The sequence below is a fragment of the Pseudophryne corroboree genome, chromosome 2 (assembly GCF_028390025.1).
Source record: "Pseudophryne corroboree isolate aPseCor3 chromosome 2, aPseCor3.hap2, whole genome shotgun sequence".
NCBI classification, from domain to species: domain Eukaryota; kingdom Metazoa; phylum Chordata; class Amphibia; order Anura; family Myobatrachidae; genus Pseudophryne; species Pseudophryne corroboree.
Genome location: NC_086445.1, coordinates 171,389,647 through 171,415,064, shown reverse-complemented (window position 1 = coordinate 171,415,064; position 25,418 = coordinate 171,389,647). Strand labels below are relative to the sequence as shown.

Genomic DNA, 25,418 nt, shown 5'->3' with positions numbered 1-25,418 from the left:
ACAGAAACCTTATCAGAAAGCATGCAAATTGTATTTCAATACCAGCTAGTAAATTTGCATTTGTCTGGTCTGAATAAGTATCAAAATGGTGCAATCACAAGACACCACATGCTGTTTAGGTCATCCGTCAATAGGATTTAGGAGTGTGGCCTTAAAATGGGTCTTCAGTATGCCGGCTGTCGGGATCCCGGCGCACAGTATACCGGCGCCGGAATCCCGACAGCCGGCATACCGACACTTATTCTCCCTCGTGAGGGTCCACGACCCCAAATGGAGGGAGAATAAAATAGTGTGGCGCACGTAGCGAACCCGCAAGGGTCTCATTTGCGCTCGCCACACTGTCTGTAAGCCGGCGGTCGGGCTCCCGGTGTCAGTATGCTGGTCGCCGGGAGCCCGACCGCCGGCATACCATACCCCTTAAAAATAACCCACTCACATGACATTAAGTTTTATTTATTTGTAAAACCCAGATCTACAGCAAAGCACAGGCAAACAAGCAACATTGATCATTGGTGTAAATCAACTCTGCGATAATCTCATCACATTTACATTAAAACAATTATAAATCAAACAGCTAACCTGTATACAACTCATGCAAAAGAAGCTTTGAAAATGGATGGATAATGTAGAAAAGGTGGGTGATCAGATTAGTCCGCTGTGTTGAGACCCTCACCACGTTATGTGCAACAGATGCAGGACAATTTTTTTTAAGTAAAAAAAAATAAGAATTTACTTACCGATAATTCTATTTCTCGTAGTCCGTAGTGGATGCTGGGGACTCCGTCAGGACCATGGGGTTTAGCCGCTCCGCAGGAGACAGGCACAATAATAAAAGCTTTAGGATCAGGTGGTGTGCACTGGCTCCTCCCCCTATGACCCTCCTCCAAGCCTCAGTTAGGATACTGTGCCCGGACGAGCGTGCATAATAAGGAAGGATATTGAATCCCGGGTAAGACTCATACCAGCCACACCAATCACACCGTACAACCTGTGATCTGAACCCAGTTAACAGTATGATAACGAAGGAGCCTCTGAAAAGATGGCTCACAACAAGAATAACCCGATTTTTGTAACAATAACTATGTACAAGTATTGCAGACAATCCGCACTTGGGATGGGCGCCCAGCATCCACTACGGACTACGAGAAATAGAATTATCGGTAAGTAAATTCTTATTTTCTCTAACGTCCTAAGTGGATGCTGGGGACTCCGTCAGGACCATGGGGATTATACCAAAGCTCCCAAACGGGCGGGAGAGTGCGGATGACTCTGCAGCACCGAATGAGAGAACTCCAGGTCCTCCTCAGTCAGGGTGTGCCCCTGACCAAGTAGCAGCTCGGCAAAGTTGTAAAGCCGAGACCCCTCGGGCAGCCGCCCAAGATGAGCCCACTTCCTTGTGGAATGGGCTTTTACTGATTTTGGCTGTGGCAAGCCTGCCACAGAATGTGCAAACTGAATTGTACTACAAATCCAGCGAGCAATCGTCTGCTTAGAAGCAGGAACACCCATCTTGTTGGGTGCATACAGGCTAAACAGCGAGTCAGATTTTCTGACTCCAGTCGTCCTGGAAACATATTTTTAGGGCCCTGACAACGTCAAGTAACTTGGAGTCCTCCAAGTCCCTAGTAGCCGCAGGTACCACAATAGGTTGGTTCATGTGAAAAACAGAAAACACCTTAAGGAGAAATTGAGGACGAGTCCTCAATTCTGCCCTGTCAGAATGAAAAATTAAGTAAGGGCTTTTATATGATAAAGCCGCCCATTCTGACACACGCCTGGCTGAAGCCAGGGCTAATAGAATCTTCACCTTCCATGTGAAATATTTTAATTTCACAGTGGTGAGTGGATCAAACCAATGTGACTTTAGGAAACTCAAAACAACATTGAGATCCCAAGGTGCCACTGGGGGCACAAAAGGAGGCTGTATATGCAGTACCCTTTTTACAAACGTCTGAACTTCAGGCACTGAAGCCAGTTCTTTCTGGAAGAAATTTGACAGGGTCGAAATTTGAACCTTAATGGACCCTAATTTTAGGCCCATAGACAGTCCTGTTTTCAGGAAGTGTAGGAAACGACCCAGTTGGAATTCCTCTGTAGGGACCTTCTTGGCCTCACACCACGCAACATATTTTCGCCAAATGCGGTGAAAATGTTTTGCGGTTACATCCTTCCTGGCTTCGACCAGGGTAGGGATGACTTCATCTGGAATGCCCTTTCAGGATCCGGCGTTCAACTGCCATGCCGTCAAACGCAGCCGCGGTAAGTCTTGGAACAGACAAGGCCCCTGCTGGAGCAGGTCCTTTCTTAAAGGTAGAGGCCACGGTTCTTCCGTGAGCATCTCTTGAAATTCCGGGTACCAAGTCCTTCTTGACCCATCCGGAACCACGAGTATCGTTCTTACTCATCTGCTTCTTATGATTCTCAGTACTTTTGGTATGAGATGCATAGGAGGGAACACATACCCTGACTGGTACACCCACAGTGTTACCAGAGCGTCCACCGCTATTGCCCGAGGGTCCCTTGACCTGGCGCAATATTTGTCTAGTTTTTTGTTCAGGCGGGACGCCATCATGTCCACCTTTGGTTTTTCCCAACGGTTTACAATCATGTGGAAGACTTCCCGCTGAAGTCCCCACTCTCCCGGGTGGAGGTTATGCCTGCTGAGGAAGTTTGCTTCCCAGTTTTCCACTCCCGGAATTAACACTGCTGAGAGTGTTATCACATGATTTTTCGCCCAGCGAAGAATCCTTGCAGTTTCTGCCATTTCCCTCCTGCTTCATGTGCCGCCCTGTCTGTTTACGTGGGCGACTGCCGTGATGTTGTCCCACTGGATCAATACCGGCTGACCTTGAAGCAGAGGTCTTGCTAAGCTTAGAGCCTTGTAAATTGCCCTTAGCTCCAGTATATTTATGTGGAGAGATGTCTCCAGACTTGATCACACTCCCTGGAAATTTTTTCCTTGTGTGACTGCTCCCCAGCCACTCAGGCTGGCATCCGTGGTCACCAGGACCCAGTCCTGAATGTCGAATCTGCGGCTCTTTCATAGATGAGCACTCTGCAGCCACCGCAGAAGAAAACACCCTTGTCCTTGGAGACAGGGTTGTCCGCTGATGCATCTGAAGATGCGATCCGGACCATTTTCCCAGCAGATTCCACTGAAAGGTTCTTGCGTGAAATCTACCGAATGGGATTGCTTTGTAAGAAACCACCATTTTTCACAGGACCCTTGTGCAATGATGCACTGAGACTTTTCCTGGTTTTAGGAGGTTCCTGACTAGCTCGGATAACTCCCTGGTCTTCTTCTTCGGGAGAAAACATCCTTTTCTGGACTGTGTCCAGAATCATTCCTAGGAACATTAGACGTGTCGTCGGAAAAAGCTGCGATTTTGGAATATTCAGAATCCACTCGTGCTGTCGTAGAACTACTTGAGATAGTGCTACTCCGACCGCCAACTGTTCTCTGGACCTTGCCCTTATCAGGAAAGCGTCCATATTTCTTTTAGGAAGAATCATCATTTCGGCCATTACCATGGTAAAGACCCGGGGTGCCGTGGACAATCCAAACGGCAGCGTCTGAACTGATAGTGACAGTTCTGTACCACGAACCTGAGATACCCTTGGTGAGAAGGGCAAAATTTGGACATGTAGGTAAGCGTCCCTGATATCCAGTGACACCATATCGTCCTGGTTCGCTATCACTGCTCTGAGTGACTCCATCTTGATTTGAACCCTTGTATGTAATTGTTCAAATCTTTTAGATCTCACCGAGCCGTTTGGCTTCAGTACCACAATATAGTGTGGAATAATACCCCTTCCCTTGTTGTAGGAGGGGTACTTTGATTATCACCTGCTGGGAATACAGCCTGTGAATTTTTTCCCAATACTGCCTCCCTGTCGGAGGGAGACGTTGGTAAAGCAGACTTCAGGAACTTGTGAGGGGAAGACGTCTCGAATTTCCAATGTACACCTGGGATACTACGTGTAGGATCCAGGAGTCCACTTGCGAGTGAGCCCACTGCGTGCTGAAACTCTTGAGATGACCCCCCCACCGCACCTGAGTCCGCTTGTATGGCCCCAGAGTCATGCTGCGGACTTGGCAGAAGCTGTGGAGGACTTCTGTTCCTGGGAATGGGCTGCCTGCTGCAGTCTTCTTCCCTTTCCTCTAACCCTGGGCAGATATGACTGGCCTTTTGCCCGCCTGCCTTTATGGGTACGAAAGGACTGAGACTGAAAAGACTGTGTCCTTTTCTGCTGAGATGTGACTTGGGGTAACAAAAGTGGATTTTCCAGCTGTTGCCATGGCCACCAGGTCCGATGGACCGCCCCTTTATACGGCAATACTTCCATGTGCCGTCTGGAATCTGCATCACCTGACCACTGTCTTGTCTATAAACATCGTCTGGCAGATATGGACATCACATCTACTCTTGATGCCAGAATGCAAATATCCCTCTGCGCATCTCGCATATATAGAAATGCATCCTTAAAATGCTCTATAGTCAATAAAATATTGTTCCTGTCAAGGGTATCAATATTTTCAGTCAGGAAATCCGACCAAGCCCCCCCAGCGCTGCACATCCAGGCTGAGGCGATTGCTGGTCGTAGTATAACACCAGTATGTGTGTATATACTTTTTAGGATATTTTTCAGCTTCCTATCAGCTGGCTCTTTGAGGGCGGCCGTATCTGGAGACGGTACGCCACTTGTTTTTATAAGCGTGTGAGCGCCTTATCCACCCTAAGGTGTGTTTCCCAACTCGCCCTCACTTCTGGCGGGAAAAGGTATACCTCCAATAATTTTCTATCGGAGGAAACCCACGTATCATCACACACTTTAATTTATCTGATTCAGGAAAAACTACAAGTAGATTATTCCCACCCTACATAATACCCTTATTTGTGGTACTTGTAGTATCAGAAATATGTAACACCTCCTTCATTGCCCTTAACATGTAACGTGTGGCCCTAAAGGAAAATACGTTTGTTTCTTCACCGTCGACACTGAAGTCAGTGTCCGTGTCTGTGCCGACCAACTGAGGTAAATGGGCGTTTTTACAAGCCCCTGACTGTGTCTGAGACGCCTGGACAGGTACTAATTTGTTTGCCGGCCGTCTCATGTCGTCAACCGACCTTGCATCGTGTTGACATTATCCCGTAATTCCTACATAAGCCATCCATTCCGGTGTCGACTCCCTAGAGAGTGACATCACCAATACAGGCAATTTGCTCCGCCTCCTCACCAACATCGTCCTCCTACATGTCGACACACACGTACCGACACAGCACACACACAGGGAATGCTCTGATAGAGGACAGGACCCCACTAGCCCTTTGGGGAGACAGAGGGAGAGTTTGCCAGCACACACCAAAAACGCTATAATTATACAGGGACAACCCCTTATACAAGTGTTTTCCCTTATAGCATTTTCACATATGTAATCATATCGCCAAATAAGTGCCCCCCCTCTCTGTTTTAACCCTGTTTCTGTAGTGCAGTGCAGGGGAGAGCCTGGGAGCCTTCCTCACAGCAGAGCTGAGCAGGAAAATGGCGCCGTGTGCTGAGGAGAATAGGCCCCGCCCCCTAAAACGGCGGGCTCTTCTCCCGGAGTTTGTGAGATCTGGCAGGGGTTAAATACATCCATATAGCCTCAAGGGCTATATGTGATGTATTTTAGCCATAAAAAAGGTATAATACATTGCTGCCCAGGGCGCCCCCCCCAGCGCCCTGCACCCTCAGTGACCGCTGGTATGAAGTGTGCTGACAACAATGGCGCACAGCTGCAGTGCTGTGCGCTACCTTATGAAGACTGAAAGTCTTCTGCCGCCTGTTTCTGGACCTCTTCAACTTCGGCATCTGCAAGGGGGGTCGGCGGCACGGCTCCGGGACGAACCCCAGGGTGAGACCTGTGTTCCGACTCCCTCTGGAGCCAATGGTGTCCAGTAGCCTAAGAAGCAAATCCATCCTGCACGCAGGTGAGTTTACTTCTCTCCCCTAAGTCCCTCGTAGCAGTGAGCCCGTTGCCAGCAGGACTCACTGAAAATAAAAAACCTAACTTAAACTTTTATTCTAAGCTGCTCAGGAGAGCCACCTAGATTGCACCCTTCTCGGCCGGGCACAAAGATCTAACTGAGGCTTGGAGGAGGGTCATAGGGGGAGGAGCCAGTGCACACCACCTGATCCTAAAGCTTTTATTATTGTGCCTGTCTCCTGCGGAGCCGCTAAACCCCATGGTCCTGACGGAGTCCCCAGCATCCACTTAGGACGTTAGAGAAAATAAGATTTTAAACCTACCGGTAAATCTTTTTCTTGTAGTCAGTCGAGGATGCTGGGGACTCCATAAGGACCATGGGGATAGACGGGCTCCGCAGGAGACATGGGCACTTTAAGAAAGAATTTAGGTTCTGGTGTGCACTGGCTCCTCCCTCTATGCCCCTCCTCCAGACCCAGTTAGAGAAACTGTGCCCAGAGGAGACTGACAGTACGAGGAAAGGATTTTTGTTAATCCAAGGGCAAGATTCATACCAGCCACACCAATCACACTGTATAACTTGTGATATACTATCTAGTTAACAGTATGAAAAACAACATATCAACGGTCCAAAACCGATGAAACTATAACATAACCCTTATGTAAGCAATAACCATATACAAGTCTTGCAGAAGTAGTCCGCACTTGGGACGGGCGCCCAGCATCCTCTACGGACTACGAGAAAAAGATTTACCGGTAGGTTTAAAATCTTATTTTCTCTAACGTCCTAGAGAATGCTGGGGACTCCGTAAGGACCATGGGGATTATACCCAAGCTCCCAAACAGGCGGGAGAGTGCGGATGACTCTGCAGCACCGATTGAGCAAACAGAAGGTCCTCCTCAGCCAGGGTATCAAACTTATAGAACTTAGCAAAGGTGTTAGACCCCGACCAAGTAGCAGCTCGGCACAGCTGTAGTGCCGAGACCCCTCGGGCAGCCGCCCAAGACGAGCCCACCTTCCTAGTGGAATGGGCCTTAACCGATTTCGGTAACGGCAATCCTGCCGTAGAATGCGTCTGCTGAATCGTGTTACAGATCCAGCGAGCAATAGACTGCTTTGAAGCAGGGCCGCCAACCTTGTTGGCTGCATATAGGACAAACAGTGCTTCTGTTTTTCTGATCCTAGCCGTTCTGGCCACGTAAATTTTCAAAGCCCTGACCACATCCAGGGACTCTGAATCCTCCAAGTCACGTGTAGCCACAGGCACGACAATAGGTTGGTTCATATGAAAGGATGAGACCTTAGGTAGGAATGGAGGACGGGTCCGCAATTTCGCTCTATCCATATGGAAAACCAGATAGGGGCTTTTATGTGATAAAGCTGCCAATTCTGAAACTCACCTAGCCGAAGCCAAGGCTAACAACATGACCACCTTCCTTCCAAGTGAGATATTTCAACTGCACGGTTTTAAGTGGTTCAAACCAATGTGACTTAAGGAAACTTAACACCACGTTAAGGTCCCAAGGCGCCACCGGAGGTACAAAAGGAGGCTGAATATGCAGTACTCCCTTCACAAAAGTCTGTACTTCAGGTAAAGAGGCCAATTCCTTTTGAAAGAAAATGGATAAGGCCGAAATCTGAACTTTAATGGAGCCTAATTTTAGGCCCAAATTCACTCCAGTTTGTAGGAAGTGAAGAAAACGGCCTAGATGGAATTCTTCCGTAGGAGCATTCCTGGCCTCACACCAAGAAACATATTTTCGCCATATTCGGTGATAATGTTTAGATGTCACGTCCTTCCTAGCCTTTATTAGCGTAGGAATAACCTCATCCGGAATACCTTTTTCCGCTAGGATCGGGCGTTCAACCGCCATGCCGTCAAACGCAGCCGCGGTAAGTCTTGGAACAGACAGGGACCATGTTGAAACAGGTCCTGCCTTAGAGGAAGAGGCCACGGATCTTGTGTGAGCATTTCCTGCAGATCCGGATACCAGGTCCTTCGTGGCCAATCCGGAACATCTTATTATCATCGTCAACACCTTGGGTATGAGAGGAAGAGGAGGAAACACATAGACAGACTGGAACACCCACGGTGTCACTAGGGCGTCCACAGCTACCGCCTGAGGGTCTCTTGACCTGGCGCAATACCTTTGTAGCTTTTTGTTGAGACGGGATGCCATCATGTCTATTTGGGGCAGTCCCCACCGGCTTGCAATCTGCGCGAAGACTTCTTGATGAAGTCCCCACTCTCCCGGATGCAGGTCATGTCTGCTGAGGAAGTCTGCTTCCCAGTTGTCCACTCCCGGAATGAACACTGCTGACAGAGCGCTTACATGATTCTCCGCCCAGCGAAGAATTCTGGTGGCTTCGCCATTGCCACTCTGCTCCTTGTGCCGCCTTGGCGGTTTACATGAGCTATTGCGGTGACGTTGTCCGACTGGATCAGAACTGGTCGATCGCGAAGCAAGATCTCCGCTTGACGTAGGGCGTTGTATATGGCCCTTAGTTCCAGGATGTTGATGTGAAGACAAGTCTCTTGACTTGATCAAAGGCCTTGGAAATTTCTTCCCTGTGTGACTGCTCCCCCAACCTCGGAGGCTCGCGTCCGTGGTCACCAGGATCCAGTCCTGAATGCCGAACCTGCGGCCCTCTAGAAGGTGAGCACTTTTCAGCCACCACAGGAGAGATACTCTGGCCCTGGGGGACAGGGTGATCTGCTGATGCATTTGCAGATGTGACTTGGACCATTTGTCCAATAGGTCCCATTGGAAGGTCCCTGCATGGAATCTGCCGTAGGGAATGGCTTCGTATGTCGCCACCATTTTTCCCAGGACTTCAGTGCAATGACGTATTGTGACTTGTTTTGGCTTCAACAGGTTCATGACTAGAGTCATGAGTTCCTGCGCTTTTTCTGTCGGAAAAAAAACCCTCTTCTGGTCTGTGTCCAGAATCATGCCCAAGGAGGGCAGACGAGTTGTAGGATTCAGCTGAGACTTTGGAATATTGATAATCCAGCCGTGCCGCTGTAACACATTCAGTGAAAGTGATACGCTGTTCAGCAACTTCTCCCGTGATCTCGCTTTTATGATGAGATCGTCCAAGTACGGGATAATTGTGACACCCTGTTTGCGCAGGAGCACCATCATTTCAGCTATAACCTTGGTGAAAATTCTCGGGGCCGTGGAAAGCCCAAGCGGCAACGTCTGAAATTGGTAATGACAATCCTGTACCGCAAATCTGAGGTACGCCTGATGAGGAGGATATATGGGAACATGCAGGTATGCATCCTTTATGTCCAGAGATAGCATAAAATCTCCCCCTTCCAGGCTAGCGATGACCGCTCTGAGCGATTCCATCTTGAACTTGAACCGTTTTAAGTAAAGGTTCAGGGATTTTAAATTCAAAATGGGTCTGACCGAACCGTCCGGTTTCAGGACCACAAACAGAGTTGAGTAGTACCCCTTCCCTCTTTGAAGCAGGGGAACCTCTACCACCACTTGTTGAAGACACAATTTGCGAATCGCATGTAACACTATCTCCCTTTCCAGGGGGGAAGTCGGTAGAGCCGATTTGAAAAACCGGCGAGGAGGCACCTCTTCGAATTCCAGCTTGTAACCCTGGGAAACAATTTCTTTTGCCCAGGGATCCACCTGTGAGTGAACCCAGATGTGGCTGAACAGTCGAAGACGTGCCCCCACTGGAGCGGACTCCCTCAGGGGAGCCCCAGCATCATGCGGTGGATTTTGCAGAGGCCGGGGAGGACTTCTGTTCCTGGGAACTAGCTGTGTTGTGCAGCTTTTTCCCTCTTCCCTTACCTCTGGCAAGAAAGGACGATCCACGTACTCTCTTGCTTTTATTGCAACGAAAAGGACTGCATTTGATAATGAGGCGCTTTCTTAGATTGTGAGGGAATATATGGCAAAAAATTCGATTTACCTGCCGTAGCCGTGGAGACGAGGTCCGAGAGGCCCTCTCCAAACAATTCCTCACCCTTGTAAGGCAACAACTCCATGTGTCTCTTGGAGTCGGCATCACCTGACCATTGTCAGGTCCATAAGACACGCCTAGCAGAAATAGACATAGCGTTTATCCTGGAACCCAGTAAACTAATGTCTCTTTGAGCATCCCTCATATATAAGACAACATCTTTTATATGCCCTAGGGTAATTAAAATGGTATCCTTATCAAGGATCTCAATACTACAGCACTACAAACCCAGGCCGACGCAATAGCCGGTCTGAGTAACGTACCAGAATGTGTGTAAATGGACTTCAAGGTAACCTCCTGCTTGCGGTCAGCAGGATCCTTGAGGGAAGCCGTATCTTGGGATGGAAGCGCTATCTTTTTTGATAAGCGCGTCAAAGCTTTGTCTACCCTAGGGGAGGATTCCCACCGGATTCTGTCCTGCGACGGGAAAGGATACGCTATTAGAATCCTTTTGGGAATCTGCAGTTTTTTGTCTACAGTTTCCCACGCTTTTTCGCATAATTCGTTCAGCTCATGTGAGGAGGTACATGTGTACCCTCAGTGATATGCAAAAATAAGAATTTACTTACCGATAATTCTATTTCTCGTAGTCCGTAGTGGATGCTGGGGACTCCGTAAGGACCATGGGGAATAGCGGCTCCGCAGGAGACTGGGCACAAAAGTAAAGCTTTAGAACTACCTGGTGCACTGGCTCCTCCCCCTATGACCCTCCTCCAAGCCTCAGTTAGGATACTGTGCCCGGACGAGCGTACACAATAAGGAAGGATTTTGAATCCCGGGTAAGACTCATACCAGCCACACCAATCACACCGTACAACTCGTGATCTAAACCCAGTTAACAGCATGATAACAGAGGAGCCTCTAGAAAAGATGGCTCACTACAGCAATAACCCGATTTTTTGGTAACAATAACTATGTACCAGTATTGCAGACAATCCCGCACTTGGGATGGGCGCCCAGCATCCACTACGGACTACGAGAAATAGAATTATCGGTAAGTAAATTCTTATTTTCTCTAACGTCCTAAGTGGATGCTGGGGACTCCGTAAGGACCATGGGGATTATACCAAAGCTCCCAAACGGGCGGGAGAGTGCGGATGACTCTGCAGCACCAAATGAGAGAACTCCAGGTCCTCCTCAGCCAGGGTATCAATTTTGTAGAATTTTACAAACGTATTTGCTCCTGACCAAGTAGCTGCTCGGCAAAGTTGTAAAGCCGAGACCCCTCGGGCAGCCGCCCAAGATGAGCCCATCTTCCTTGTGGAGTGGGCATTTACAGATTTTTGGCTGTGGCAGGCCTGCCACAGAATGTGCAAGCTGAATTGTACTACAAATCCAACGAGCAATAGTCTGCTTAGAAGCAGGAGCACCCAGCTTGTTGGGTGCATACAGGATAAACAGCGAGTCAGATTTTCTGACTCCAGCCGTCCTGGAAACATATATTTTCAGGGCCCTGACAACGTCTAGCAACTTGGAGTCCTCCAAGTCCCTAGTAGCCGCAGGCACCACAATAGGTTGGTTCAGGTGAAACGCTGAAACCACCTTAGGGAGAACCTGAGGACGAGTCCTCAATTCCGCCCTGTCCGAATGGAAAATCAGATAAGGGCTTTTACAGGATAAAGCCGCCAATTCTGACCCGCGCCTGGCCCAGGCCAGGGCCAACAGCATGACCACTTTCCATGTGAGATATTTTAACTCCACAGATTTAAGTGGTTCAAACCAATGTGACTTTTGGAACCCAAAAACTACATTGAGATCCCAAGGTGCCACTGGAGGCACAAAAGGAGGCTGTATATGCAGTACCCCTTTTACAAACGTCTGAACTTCAGGAACTGAAGCTAGTTCTTTCTGGAAGAAAATTGACAGGGCCGAAATTTGAACCTTAATGGACCCCAATTTCAGGCCCATAGACACTCCTGTTTGCAGGAAATGTAGGAATCGACCCAGTTGAATTTCCTCCGTCGGGCCTTACTGGCCTCGCACCACGCAACATATTTTCGCCAAATGCGGTGATAATGTTTTGCGGTTACATCCTTCCTGGCTTTGATCAGGATAGGGATGACTTCATCCGGAATGCCTTTTTTCCTTCAGGATCCGGCGTTCAACCGCCATGCCGTCAAACGCAGCCGCGGTAAGTCTTGGAACAGACAGGGTCCTTGCTGGAGCAGGTCCCTTCTTAGAGGTAGAGGCCACGGATCCTCCGTGAGCATCTCTTGAAGTTCCGGTTACCAAGTCCTTCTTGGCCAATCCGGAGCCACGAATATAGTGCTTACTCCTCTCCATCTTATCAATCTCAATACCTTGGGTATGAGAGGCAGATGAGGGAACACATACACTGACTGGTACACCCACGGTGTTACCAGAGCGTCTACAGCTATTGCCTGAGGGTCCCTTGACCTGGCACAATACCTGTCGAGTTTTTCCCAACGGTTTATAATCATGTGGAAGACTTCTGGGTGAAGTCCCCACTCTCCCGGGTGGAGGTCGTGTCTGCTGAGGAAGTCTGCTTCCCAGTTGTCCACTCCCGGAATTGCTGACAGTGCTATCACATGATTTTCCGCCCAGCGAAGAATCCTTGCAGCTTCTGCCATTGCCCTCCTGCTTCTTGTGCCACCCTGTCTGTTTACGTGGGTGACTGCCGTGATGTTGTCCGACTGGATCAACACCGGCTGACCTTGAAGCAGAGGTCTTGCTAAGCTTAGAGCATTGTAAATGGCCCTTAGCTTCAGGATATTTATGTGAAGTGATGTCTCCAGGCTTGACCATAAGCCCTGGAAATTCCTTCCTTGTGTGACTGCTCCCCAGCCTCGCAGGCTGGCATCCGTGGTCACCAGGACCCAGTCCTGAATGCCGAATCTGCGGCCCTCTAGAAGATGAGCACTCTGCAACCAACACAGGAGGGACACCCTTGTTCTTGGTGACAGGGTTATCCGCTGATGCATCTGAAGATGCGACCCGGACCATTTGTCCAGCAGGTCCCACTGGAAAGTTCTTGCGTGGAATCTGCCGAATGGGATTGCTTCGTAGGAAGCCACCATTTTACCCAGAACCCTTGTGCATTGATGCACTGAGACTTGGCTCGGTTTTAGGAGGTTCCTGACTAGCTCGGATAACTCCCTGGCTTTCTCCTCCGGGAGAAACACCTTTTTCTGGACTGTGTCCAGGATCATCCCTAGGAACAGAAGACGAGTCGTCGGAACCAGCTGCGATTTTGGAATATTGAGAATCCAATCGTGCTGCCGCAACACTACCTGAGATAGTGCTACACCGACCTCCAACTGTTCCCTGGATCTTACCCTTATCAGGGAATCGTCCAAGTAAGGGATAACTAAAATTCCCTTCCATCGAAGGAATATCATCATTTCGGCCATTACCTTGGTAAAGACCCGGGGTGCCGTGTACCATCCATACGGCAGCGTCTGAACTGATAGTGACAGTTCTGTACCATAAACCTGAGGTACCCTTGGTGAGAAGGGTAAATTTGGACATGAAGGTAAGCATCCTTGATGTCCCGAGACATCATGTAGTCCCCTTCTTCCAGGTTCGCAATCACTGCTCTGAGTGACTCAATCTTGAATTTGAACCTCTGTATGTAAGTGTTCAAAGATTTTAGATTTAGAATCGGTCTCACCGAGCCGTCCGGCTTCGGTACCACAACAGTGTGGAATAATACCCCGTTCCCTGTTGCAGGAGGGGTACCTTGATTATCACCTGCTGGGAATACAGCTTGTGAATGGCTTCCAAAACTGTCTCCCTGTCAGAAGGAGACATCGGTAAAGCCGACTTTAGGAAACGGCGAGGGGGAGACGTCTCGAATTCCAATTTGTACCCCTGAGATATCACCCGACGGATCCAGGGGTCTACTTGCGAGTGAGCCCACTGCGCGCTGAAATTCATTGAGACGGGCCCCCCACCGTGCCTGATTCTGCTTGTAAAGCCCCAGCGTCATACTGAGGGCTTGGCAGAGGCGGGAGAGGGTTTGTGTTCCTGGGAACTGGCTGATTTCTGCAGCCTTTTTCCTCTCCCTCTGTCACGGGGAAGAAATGAGGAACCTTTTGCCCGCTTGTCCACGAAAAGACTGCGCCTGATAATACGGCGTCTTCTCATGTTGAGAGGCGACCTGGGGTACAAACGTGGATTTCCCAGCTGTTGCCGTGGCCACCAGGTCTGAAAGACCGACCCCAAATAACTCCTCCCCTTAATAAGGCAATACTTCCAAATGCCGTTTGAAATCCGCATCACCTGACCACTGTCGTGTCCATAACCCTCTACTGGTAGAAATGGACAACGCACTTAGACTTGATGCCAGTCGGCAAATATTCCGCTGTGCATCACGCATATATGGAAATGCATCTTTTAAATGCTCTATTGGCAAAAATATACTGTCCCTATCTAGGGTATCAATATTTTCAGTCAGGGAATCCGACCACGCCAACCCAGCACTGCACATCCAGGCTGAGGCGATTGCTGGTCGCAGTATAACACCAGTATGTGTGTAAATACATTTTAGGATACCCTCCTGCTTTCTATCAGCAGGATCCTTAAGGGCAGCCATCTCAGGAGAGGGTAGAGCCCTTACAAGCGTGTGAGCGCTTTATCCACCCTAGGGGGTGTTTCCCAACGCACCCTAACCTCTGGCGGGAAAGGATATAATGCCAATAACATTTTAGAAATTATCAGTTGTTATCGGGGGAAAACCACGCATCATCACACACCTCATTTAATTTCTCAGATTCAGGAAAACTACAGGTAGTTTTTCCTCACCGAACATAATACCCCTTTTTGGTGGTACTCGTATTATCAGAAATGTGTAAAACATTTTTCATTGCCTCCATCATGTAACGTGTGGCCCTACTGGAAGTCACATTTGTCTCTTCACCGTCGACACTGGAGTCAGTATCCGTGTCGGCGTCTATATCTGCCATCTGAGGTAACGGGCGCTTTAGAGCCCCTGACGGCCTATGAGACGTCTGGACAGGCACAAGCTGAGTAGCCGGCTGTCTCATGTCAACCACTGTCTTTTATACAGAGCTGACACTGTCACGTAATTCCTTCCAACAGTTCATCCACTCAGGTGTCGACCCCCTAGGGGGTGACATCACTATTACAGGCAATCTGCTCCGTCTCCACATCATTTTTCTCCTCATACATGTCGACACAAACGTACAGACATACAGCACACACACAGGGAATGCTCTGATAGAGGACAGGACCCCACTAGCCCTTTGGGGAGACAGAGGGAGAGTTTGCCAGCACACACCAGAGCGCTATATATATATTATATATATATATATATATATATATACACACACAGGGATAACCTTATATAAGTGTTTTTCCCCTTATAGCTGCTGTATCTTTAATACTGCGCGTAATTAGTGCCCCCCCTCTCTTTTTTAACCCTTTCTGTAGTGTAGTGACTGCAGGGGAGAGCCAGGGAGCTTCCCTCCAACGGAGCTGTGAGGGAAAATGGCGCCAGTGTGCTGAGGAGATAGGCTCCGCCCCCTTATCGCCGGCCTTATCTCCCGTTTTTCTATGTATTCTGGCAGGGGTTAAATGCATCCATATAGCCCAGGAGCTATATGTGATGCATTTTTTTGCCATCCAAGGTGTTTTTATTGCGTCTCAGGGCGCCCCCCCCCAGCGCCCTCAGTGACCGGAGTGTGAAGTGTGCTGAGAGCAATGGCGCACAGCTGCAGTGCTGTGCGCTACCTTGTTGAAGACTGACGTCTTCTGCCGCCGATTTTCCGGACCTCTTCTGTCTTCTGGCTCTGTAAGGGGGCCGGCGGCGCGGCTCTGGGACCCATCCATGGCTGGGCCTGTGATCGTCCCTCTGGAGCTAATGTCCAGTAGCCTAAGAAGCCCAATCCACTCTGCACGCAGGTGAGTTCGCTTCTTCTCCCCTTAGTCCCTCGATGCAGTGAGCCTGTTGCCAGCAGGTCTCACTGAAAATAAAAAAACCTAAAACTAAACTTTTCACTAAGCAGCTCAGGAGAGCCACCTAGTGTGCACCCTTCTCGTTCGGGCACAAAATCTTAACTGAGGCTTGGAGGAGGGTCATAGGGGGAGGAGCCAGTGCACACCAGGTAGTAGGAGCCGCTATTCCCCATGGTCCTTACGGAGTCCCCAGCATCCACTTAGGACGTTAGAGAAACATCTTTTATTGCAATAATCATATCGAATACATTTAGCCACCTTTGGCTGTAATTTTGCATCATCGTAGTCGACACTGGAGTCTGAATCCGTGTCGGTATCTGTGTCAACTATTTGGGATAGTGGGCGCTTCTGAGACCCCGAAGGTCCAGGTGACATTGGGACAGGCATGGGTTGACTCCCTGACTGTATCCCAGCTTCAGCTTGGTCTAATCTTTTGTGCAATAAATTAACATTAGCACTTATTCCACATATCCATCCAGTCAGGTGTCGGCACTGCCGACGGAGACCTAACATTCATACACTCCCCCTCCTCCTCAGGTGAGCCTTCAATCTCAGACATGTCGACACACGCGTACCGACACCACACAGGGAAGCTCTTTTCTGAAGACAGGTTCCCCACCAGGCCCTTTGGAGAGACAGAGAGAGAGTATGCCAGCACACACCCCAGCGCTATATGACCCAGGAAAAAATAAGAATTTACTCACCGGTAATTCTATTTCTCGTAGTCCGTAGTGGATGCTGGGAACTCCGTAAGGACCATAGGGAATAGACGGGCTCCGCAGGAGACTGGGCACTCTAAGAAAGAATTAGGACTACTGGTGTGCACTGGCTCCTCCGTCTATGCCCCTCCTCCAGACCTCAGTTAGGGAAACTGTGCCCGGAAGAGCTGACATTACAAGGAAAGGATTTTTGGAATCCAGGGTAAGACTCATACCAGCCACACCAATCACACCGTACAACTTGTGATAACCTTACCCAGTTAACAGTATGAACAACTGAGCCTCACTCAACGGATGGCTCATAACAATAACCCTTATTTAAGCAATAACTATATACACGTATTGCAGAAAGTCCGCACTTGGGACGGGCGCCCAGCATCCACTACGGACTACGAGAAATAGAATTACCGGTGAGTAAATTCTTATTTTCTGACGTCCTAGTGGATGCTGGGAACTCCGTAAGGACCATGGGGATTATACCAAAGCTCCCAAACGGGCGGGAGAGTGCGGATGACTCTGCAGCACCGAATGAGCAAACACAAGGTCCTCCTCAGCCAGGGTATCAAACTTGTAGAACTTTGCAAAGGTGTTTGAACCCGACCAAGTAGCCGCTCGGCAAAGCTGTAAAGCAGAGACCCCTCGGGCAGCCGCCCAAGAAGAGCCCACCTTCCTTGTGGAATGGGCTTTTACTGATTTTGGATGCGGCAATCCAGCTGCAGAATGAGCCAGCTGAATCGTGCTACAGATCCAGCGAGCAATAGTTTGCTTTGAAGCAGGAGCACCCAGCTTGTTGGGTGCATGCAGGATAAACAGCGAGTCAGTCTTCCTGACTCCAGCCGTTCTGGAAACATATATTTTCAAAGCCCTGACTACGTCCAGCAACTTGGAGTCCTCCAAGTCCCGAGTAGCCGCAGGCACCACAATAGGTTGGTTCAAATTAAACGATGATACCACCTTTTGGAGAAATTGGGGACGAGTCCTCAATTCTGCCCTGTCATATGGAAGATCAGATATGGGCTTTTACATGACAAAGCCGCCAATTCCAACACACGCCTAGCCGATGCGAAGGCCAACAGCATGACCACTTTCCACGTGAGATACTTTAGTTCCACGGTCTTAAGTGGCTCAAACCAGTGGGATTTCAGGAAATCCAACACAAAGTTAAGATCCCAGGGTGCCACTGGTGGCACAAAAGGGGGCTGAATATGCAGCACTCCCTTAACAAACGTCTGAACCTCAGGCAGTGAAGCCAGTTCCTTTTGAAAGAAAATGGATAGGGCCGAAATCTGGACCTTTATGGACCCCAATTTTAGGCCCATAGTCACCCCTGACTGTAGGAAGTGCAGGAATCGAGCCAGCTGGAATTCCTCTGTAGGGGCCGTCCTGGCCTCACACCAAGCAACATATTTTCGCCATATACGGTGATAATGCTTTGCTGTCACGTCCTTCCTAGCCTTTATCAGCGTAGGAATAACTTCATCCGGAATGCCTTTTTCCACTAGGATCCGGCGTTCAACCGCCATGCCGTCAAACGCAGCCGCGGTAAGTCTTGGAACAGACAGGGCCCTTGTTGCAGCAGGTCCTGTCTGAGAGGCAGAGGCCATGGGTCCTCTGTGCGCATTTCTTGCAGTTCCGGGTACCAAGTCCTTCTTGGCCAATCCGGAACAATGAGTATTGTTCTTATTCCTCTTTCTTACTATTCTCAGTACCTTGGGTATGAGAGGAAGAGGAGGAAACACATATACCGACTGGTACACCCACTGTGTCACTAGGGCGTCCACAGCTATCGCCTGAGGGTCCCTTGACCTGGCGCAATATCTTTTTAGCTTTTTGTTGAGGCGGGACGCCATCATGTCCACCTGTGGCAGTTCCCATCGCTTTGCAATCTGTGTGAAGACTTCTTGATGAAGTCCCCACTCTCCCGGGTGGAGGTCGTGTCTGCTGAGGAAGTCTGCTTTCCAGTTGTCCACTCCCGGAATAAACACTGCTGACAGTGCTTGCACGTGATTCTCCGCCCACCGAAGAATCTTTGTGGCTTCCGCCATTGCCATCCTGCTTCTTGTGCCGCCCTGGCGGTTTACATGGGCGACTGCCGTGATGTTGTCTGACTGAATCAGCACTGGCCGGTTTCGAAGCAGGGGCTCTGCTTGACTCAGGGCGTTGTAAATGGCCCTTAGTTCCAGTATATTTATGTGTAGAGAAGTCTCCAGACTTGACCACAGCCCTTAGAAGTTTCTTCCCTGAGTGACTGCCCCCCATCCTCGGAGGCTTGCATCCGTGGTCACCAGGACCCAGTCCTGTATGCCGAACCTGCGGCCCTCGAGAAGGTGAGCACTCTGCAGCCACCACAGAAGAGACACCCTGGCCCTTGGGGACAGGGTGATCAGCCGATGCATCTGAAGATGCAATCCGGACCACTTGTCCAACAGATCCCACTGAAAGATCCTTGCATGGAACCTGCCGAAGGGAATGGCTTCGTATGAAGCCACCATCTTTCCCAGGACTCGCGTGCAGTGATGCACCGATACCTGTTTTGGTTTCAGGAGGTCCCTGACCAGAGATGCTAATTCCTGGGCCTTCTCCACCGGGAGAAACACCTTCTGTTCTGTGTCCAGAATCATGCCCAGGAAAAGCAGACGCGTCGTAGGAATCAGCTGCGACTTTGGAACATTCAGAATCCAGCCGTGCTGTTGCAACACTTCCTGAGAGAGTGCTACGCTGATCAACAACTGCTCTCTGGACCTTGCCTTTATGAGGAGATCGTCCAAGTACGGGATAACTATAAATCCCTTCTTCCGAAGGAGTATCATCATTTCGGCCATTACCTTGGTAAATATCCTCGGTGCCGTGGACAGGCCAAACGGCAACGTCTGGAACTGGTAATGACAGTCCTGTACCACAAACCTGAGGTACTCCTGGTGAAGTGGGTAAATGGGGACATGCAAGTAAGCATCCTTGAGCGACACCATAAAATCCCCCTCTTCCAGGCTTGCAATAACCGCTCTGAGCGATTCCATTTTGAACTTGAATTTCTTTATAGAAGTGTTCAAGGATTTTAAATTCAGAATGGGTCTCACCGAACCGTCCGGTTTCGGTACCACAAACATTGTGGAATAGTAACCCCTTCCCTGTTGAAGGAGGGGGACCCTGATAATCACTTGCTGGAGGTACAGCTTGTGAATTGCCACCAGTACTACCTCCCTTTCCAAGGGGGGAAGCTGGCAAGGCTGATTTGAGGTAACGGCGGGGAGAAGACGCTTCGAACTCCAGCTTGTATCCCTGAGATACAATTTGTACAGCCCAGAGATCCACCTGTGAGCGAACCCACTGGTTGCTGAAGTTTCGGAGACGCGCCCCCACCGCACCTGGCTCCGCCTGTGGAGCCCCAACGTCATGCGGTGGACTTAGTGGAAGCAGGGGAGGACGTTTGTTCCTGGGAACTGGCTGCATGGTGCAGCTTCTTACCTCTACCCCTGCCTCTGGCAAGAAAGGATGCGCCCCTGACCCTCTTGCCTTTCTGAGAACGAAAGGACTGCTTTCTTAGGCTGTGAGGAAACCTGAGGCAAGAAAGTCGACTTTCCAGCTGTCGCTGTGGACACGAGGTCCGATAGACCATCCCCAAACAATTCCTCACCCTTATAAGGCAAAACCTCCATGTGTTTTTTAGAATCAGCATCTCCTGTCCATTGCCGAGTCCATAAGACCCTCCTGGCAGAAATGGACATAGCATTAATTCTAGAGCCCAGCAGGCAAATGTCCCTCTGAGCATCCCGCATATATAAGACGACGTCTTTTATATGGCCCAGGGTTAGCAAAACAGTATCCCTGTCAAGAGAATCTATGTCGTCTGACAGAGTATCTGTCCATGCTGCTACAGCACTACACATCCATGCTGAAGCAATAGCAGGTCTCAGTAGAGTACCAGAGTGTGTATACACTGACTTCAGGATAGCTTCCTGCTTCCTATCCGCAGGCTCCTTTAGGGCGGCCATATCCTGAGACAGCAGGGCCACCTTTTTAGATAAGCGTGTCAGCGCCTTGTCCACCCTAGGGGAAGTTTCCCAACGTAACCTGTCCGTTGGCGGGAAAGGGTACGCCATCAGTAACCTCTTAGAAATCACTAGTTTCTTATCAGGGGAACTCCACGCTTCCTCACACAATTCATTTAATTCATCAGATGGGGCAAAAGTCACTGGCTGCTTTTTCTCCCCAAACATAAACCCTCTTGGTATTAACAGGGTTAATCTCAGAAATGTGTAATACATCTTTCATTGCAATAATCATGTATCGGATGGCCTTGGTCATTTTAGACTGTAAATGTGCCTCACCATCGTCGACACTGGAGTCGGACTCCGTGTCGACATCTGTGTCAACCATCTGAGATAGAGGGCGTTTATGAGCCCCTGACGGTTTCCGAGTCGCCTGGGCAGGCGCGGGCTGAGACCCCGGCTGTCCCAAGGCTGCAGCGTCAAACCTTTTATGTAAGGAGCTTACATTGTCATTTAAGACCTTTCACATATCCATCCAATCAGGTGTCGGCCCCGACACCACACTTATCTGCCCTTGCTCCGCCTCCACGTAACCCTCCTCAAACATGTCGACACAGCCGTACCGACACACCGCACACACACAGGGAATGCTCAGACTGAGGACAGGACCCCACAAAGTCCTTTGGGGAGACAGAGAGAGAGTATGCTAGCACACACCACAGCGCTATATAACACAGGGATTTTCACTTATAATAAGTGATTACCCAATAGCTGCCTTATATGTTTTATTTGCGCCTAAATTTATGTGCCCCCCCTCTCTTTTTTTACCCTTCTTGTACCTGGATACTGCAGGGGAGCGCCTGGGGAGCTGCTTCCAGCGGAGCTGTGAAGAGAAAATGGCGCTGGTGTGCTGAGGAAGAAGGCCCCGCCCCCTCAGTGGCGGGCTTCTGTCCCGCTTTCTGTGTAAAAAAATGGCGGGGGTTTTTACATATATACAGTGCCAGACTGTATATATGTATTTTTATTGCCAAAAGGTACTTTAATTGCTGCCCAGGGCGCCCCCCCCCCCCAGCGCCCTGCACCCTACAGTGACCGGAGTGTGTAAGTGTGCTGGGAGCAATGGCGCACAGCTGCGGTGCTGTGCGCTACCTTAAATGAAGACAGGAGTCTTCTGCCGCCGATTTCGTCGTCTTCAAGCTTCTGTTCTTCTGGCTCTGCGAGGGGGACGGCGGCGCGGCTCCGGGAACGGACGATCGAGGACAGGTGCCTGTGTTCGAACCCTCTGGAGCTAATGGTGTCCAGTAGCCTAAGAAGCACAAGCTAGCTGCAAACAGGTAGGTTTGCTTCTCTCCCCTTAGTCCCACGTAGCAGTGAGTCTGTTGCCAGCAGAAGCTCACTGAAAATAAAAAACCTAATAAATACTTTTACTAGTAAGCTCAGGAGAGCCCACTAGGAGCACCCAGCTCTGGCTGGGCACAGATTCTAACTGAGGTCTGGAGGAGGGGCATAGAGGGAGGAGCCAGTGCACACCAGATAGTACCTAATCTTTTCTTTAGAGTGCCCAGTCTCCTGCGGAGCCCGTCTATTCCCCATGGTCCTTACGGAGTTCCCAGCATCCACTAGGACGTCAGAGAAAACACAGAATGTTTACCCAGTAGCGCTTATGTATAACGTATATGCGCCAATTATGTGCCCCCCCTCTACTTTAAAACCCTTCTTTCACAGTGTGTTAAGCAGGGGAGAGTCCGGGGAGCTTCCTCTCAGCGGTGCTGTGGAGAAAAATGGCGCTGGTGAGTGCTGAGGGAGAAGCCCCGCCCCCTCGGCGGCGGGCTTTTGTCCCGCTCAAATTTCTCAATAACATGGCGGGGGCTCTTTATATACATGTACAGTGCCCAGCTGTACATGTACATAATAAATATACATACATACATACACACACATATGCCACAGGAGAGGTTTATATTGCTGCCCAGGGCGCCCCCCTGCGTCCTTACAGCGACAGAGGTGTGTGAGGTGAATGGGAGCAATGGCGCACAGCTGCAGTGCTGTGCGTTACCTCTATGAAGATCAAGGTGTCTTCTGCCGCCTCTGATGTCTTTTCCTCAATACTCACCCGGCTTCTATCTTCTGGCTCTGCGAGGAGGACGGCGGCGCGGCTCTGGGACGGACGGCTAGGGTGAGACCTGCGTACCGATCCATCTGGAGCTAATGGTGTCCAGTAGCCTAAGAAACAGAGCCCTGAAACTCAGAGAAGTAGGTCTGTTTCTCTCTCCTCAGTCCCTCGATGCAGGGAGTCTGTTGCCAGCAGGCTCCCTGAACATAAAAAACCTAACTAAAATGCTTTCTTTACAGGAAACTCAGGAGAGCTCCTGAAATGCACCCAGTCTCCACTGGGCACAGTATCAAACTGACTGGGGTCTGGAGGAGGGGCATAGAGGGAGGAGCCAGTGCACACCCAGAGTCAAAGTCTTTCCTAAAGTGCCCATGTCTCCTGCGGAGCCCGTCTATCCCCATGGTCCTTACGGAGTCCCCAGCATCCTCTAGGACGTTAGAGAAAATAAAATAAAAGATATAGATATATCTATATAATACGAGTGCATGCCTTCCAACTGTACCTTTTTGGCCGCTCCAGTACCTTTTTTATGGTCTGTACCTGCCAAAAAGGGCCTCGTACAGATTTTTAATTCTCCAAATTAACATTGAGAGTATAGGAGAGGGCCCCCTTTCCTAATTTGTACTGGTTTTCATGTGTAAAATGTTGGAGGGTATGAGAGTGTTACCATTTGTTCGTTAACATCACCATCAAGTAATAGAACTTAAAAAACGCTTAGAGGTACAACTCCTATGTAGACCAATCCTAAAGGGCGAACACCTGTGTGTCCCAAGATTGTCTAATATCTATGTGCAGATGTGGCCGTGCTCATAATACCGTGATGCGACACGCTGCATATTGTGCCAGATTGCAAACAGTCGCAGCTCAGCATGCCATGCAGCAAGCAGTATCGCAGCAAAGATAAGCATGGCTACATCTGTACTTGCCCACAGATGTACCACACATAAACATCTTTCTATTGCAAAGTAGATCCTGCATCTAATGTTACACATAGGTGCCATCACCACAAAACAGGAGAGGAAACTTTCAGAGCTTTCTTTCTGGAATCCCCATGTAACTTCCATGCTGTGCAAGGGTGTTCGACAGGGCTGTGTACTACATAAAGTTATTCATCTTATGGTATCAGTCAACTTTTTGAGATCAGGACCTCAATACAAATATGTGAACCAATCATTTGATTTGCATGCAGTGTCTGCAAACAAAACCCCAGAATACCCTATAGTATAAGGCCAATTATCAGGCTAATGAGAGCAGGGTTCTTGCACTGTAAACTAAATTACAGGGAAAGGGAGGGATCTAGCACAGTCCAAATGAACTCTGCAGACCAGAGTCTCCAACTGTAAATACATAGATGAAGAAGTGAAAGACAATGAAGGAGGGGAGATAGATAGATAGATAGATATATTCATGAAGCAGTGAAAAGAGTGGAGAAGTGAGCCTGTGGAGAAGTTGCCCCAACCAATCAGCTACTCCGTACAATTGTATAGTATGCAAGTTATAAATGTTACTTCAACGCTGATTGGGTGCTATTGGCCACTTCTCAACTGGCTCACTTCTCCGCTCTTTTCACTGCTTCATGAATAGACCCCATATGACAGAGGTTCCCAAACTGTGCCGTGGCTCCCTGGGGTGCCCCGGGACACTTGCAGGGGTGCCCTGGGTTGGTGGTCCAGGACCAATTCAAATTATTCATGGTCAATATAATAGGCAAAACCAGTGCTGGTGGCTGCCAGTCATAAAATATATGTGGCCAAACAAAAGCAAATCTTGTCCCTCACCACACAACTGACCCTAAGGATGACATATAAAAGCGATCTACTTAATGTAATATTTCTTTCTAAATTTCTCAATAAGAAATTTTTGGCCTAAGGGTGCCGTGAAAAAAAATTCTGATATTGCAGGGCGTCGTGATTCAAAAAAGTTTGGAAACCACTGCCATATTAGGTTATATGCTGCTGACCACATAAGGATTCGTATGGGTAAACCCTACATTTCTTTTTAGGAAGGAACGTGGTCAGGCTACTTACAGATCTTTTCTTTTCCACACTGGCTTCTTCAGCAGCTTTCTGATATCTGATGGAAACATAAGGAAAATAAAAAATGTAAGTAGAATAAGGGCTAACCTCACAGGGATTATTTACCTGTGCAAGACAATCATGTACAGCTGTGCCCTTGGTTAGCGTTGCTCTGTGACAGTGTCAATATTTATAGTTATACATTTTTGCTCCGCTGTTTAAAGTACAAAAAAAAAAACCCAATCAAGTAGCAAAACAACAAGTGATTAGCAACTACCTATATTGGCAAATATTTGTTCATCATGACACAATTTTAGTCACATTTTATGACAGCAACACTGACTAGTCTTCATTTTCTTGGATATTTTTTTTTGCCAATATTCACAAACAGGAGTCTTTTGCAAGAAAGATTACAAGCAACATACTGGCCACCCTGCAGTTCCGCTACACACTGTAGTTTGGGCAATCACATGGTGCGCCATAGTACCCCTGACTGTGGTGCGAGAGAGGGTACTTTGGGGGTAATTCAGAGTTGCAGCAAAACCAGTTGGGCATAACCATGTGCACTGCAGGTGTGCCAGATATAACATGTGCAGAGAGTGTTAGATTTGGATGGGGTGTGTTCAAACCGAAATCTAAATTGCAGTGTAAAAATAAAGCAGCCAGTATTTACCCTGCACAGAAACAAT

The 25,418-nt window shown here is 49.0% G+C and overlaps 1 protein-coding gene across 3 annotated transcripts in view; it reads right to left on the bottom strand.

Moving 5' to 3' along the window:
- LIMA1 (LIM domain and actin binding 1) overlaps positions 1-25,418 on the bottom strand; it is a 69,935-nt gene that overhangs the window by 31,348 nt on the left and 13,169 nt on the right. For all 3 annotated transcript variants that reach the window (XM_063952014.1, XM_063952015.1, XM_063952016.1), the window contains exon 3: positions 24,742-24,787. In XM_063952014.1, coding sequence (XP_063808084.1) covers positions 24,742-24,787 — 46 coding nt within the window. The remainder of the gene's footprint in view (positions 1-24,741; positions 24,788-25,418) is intronic.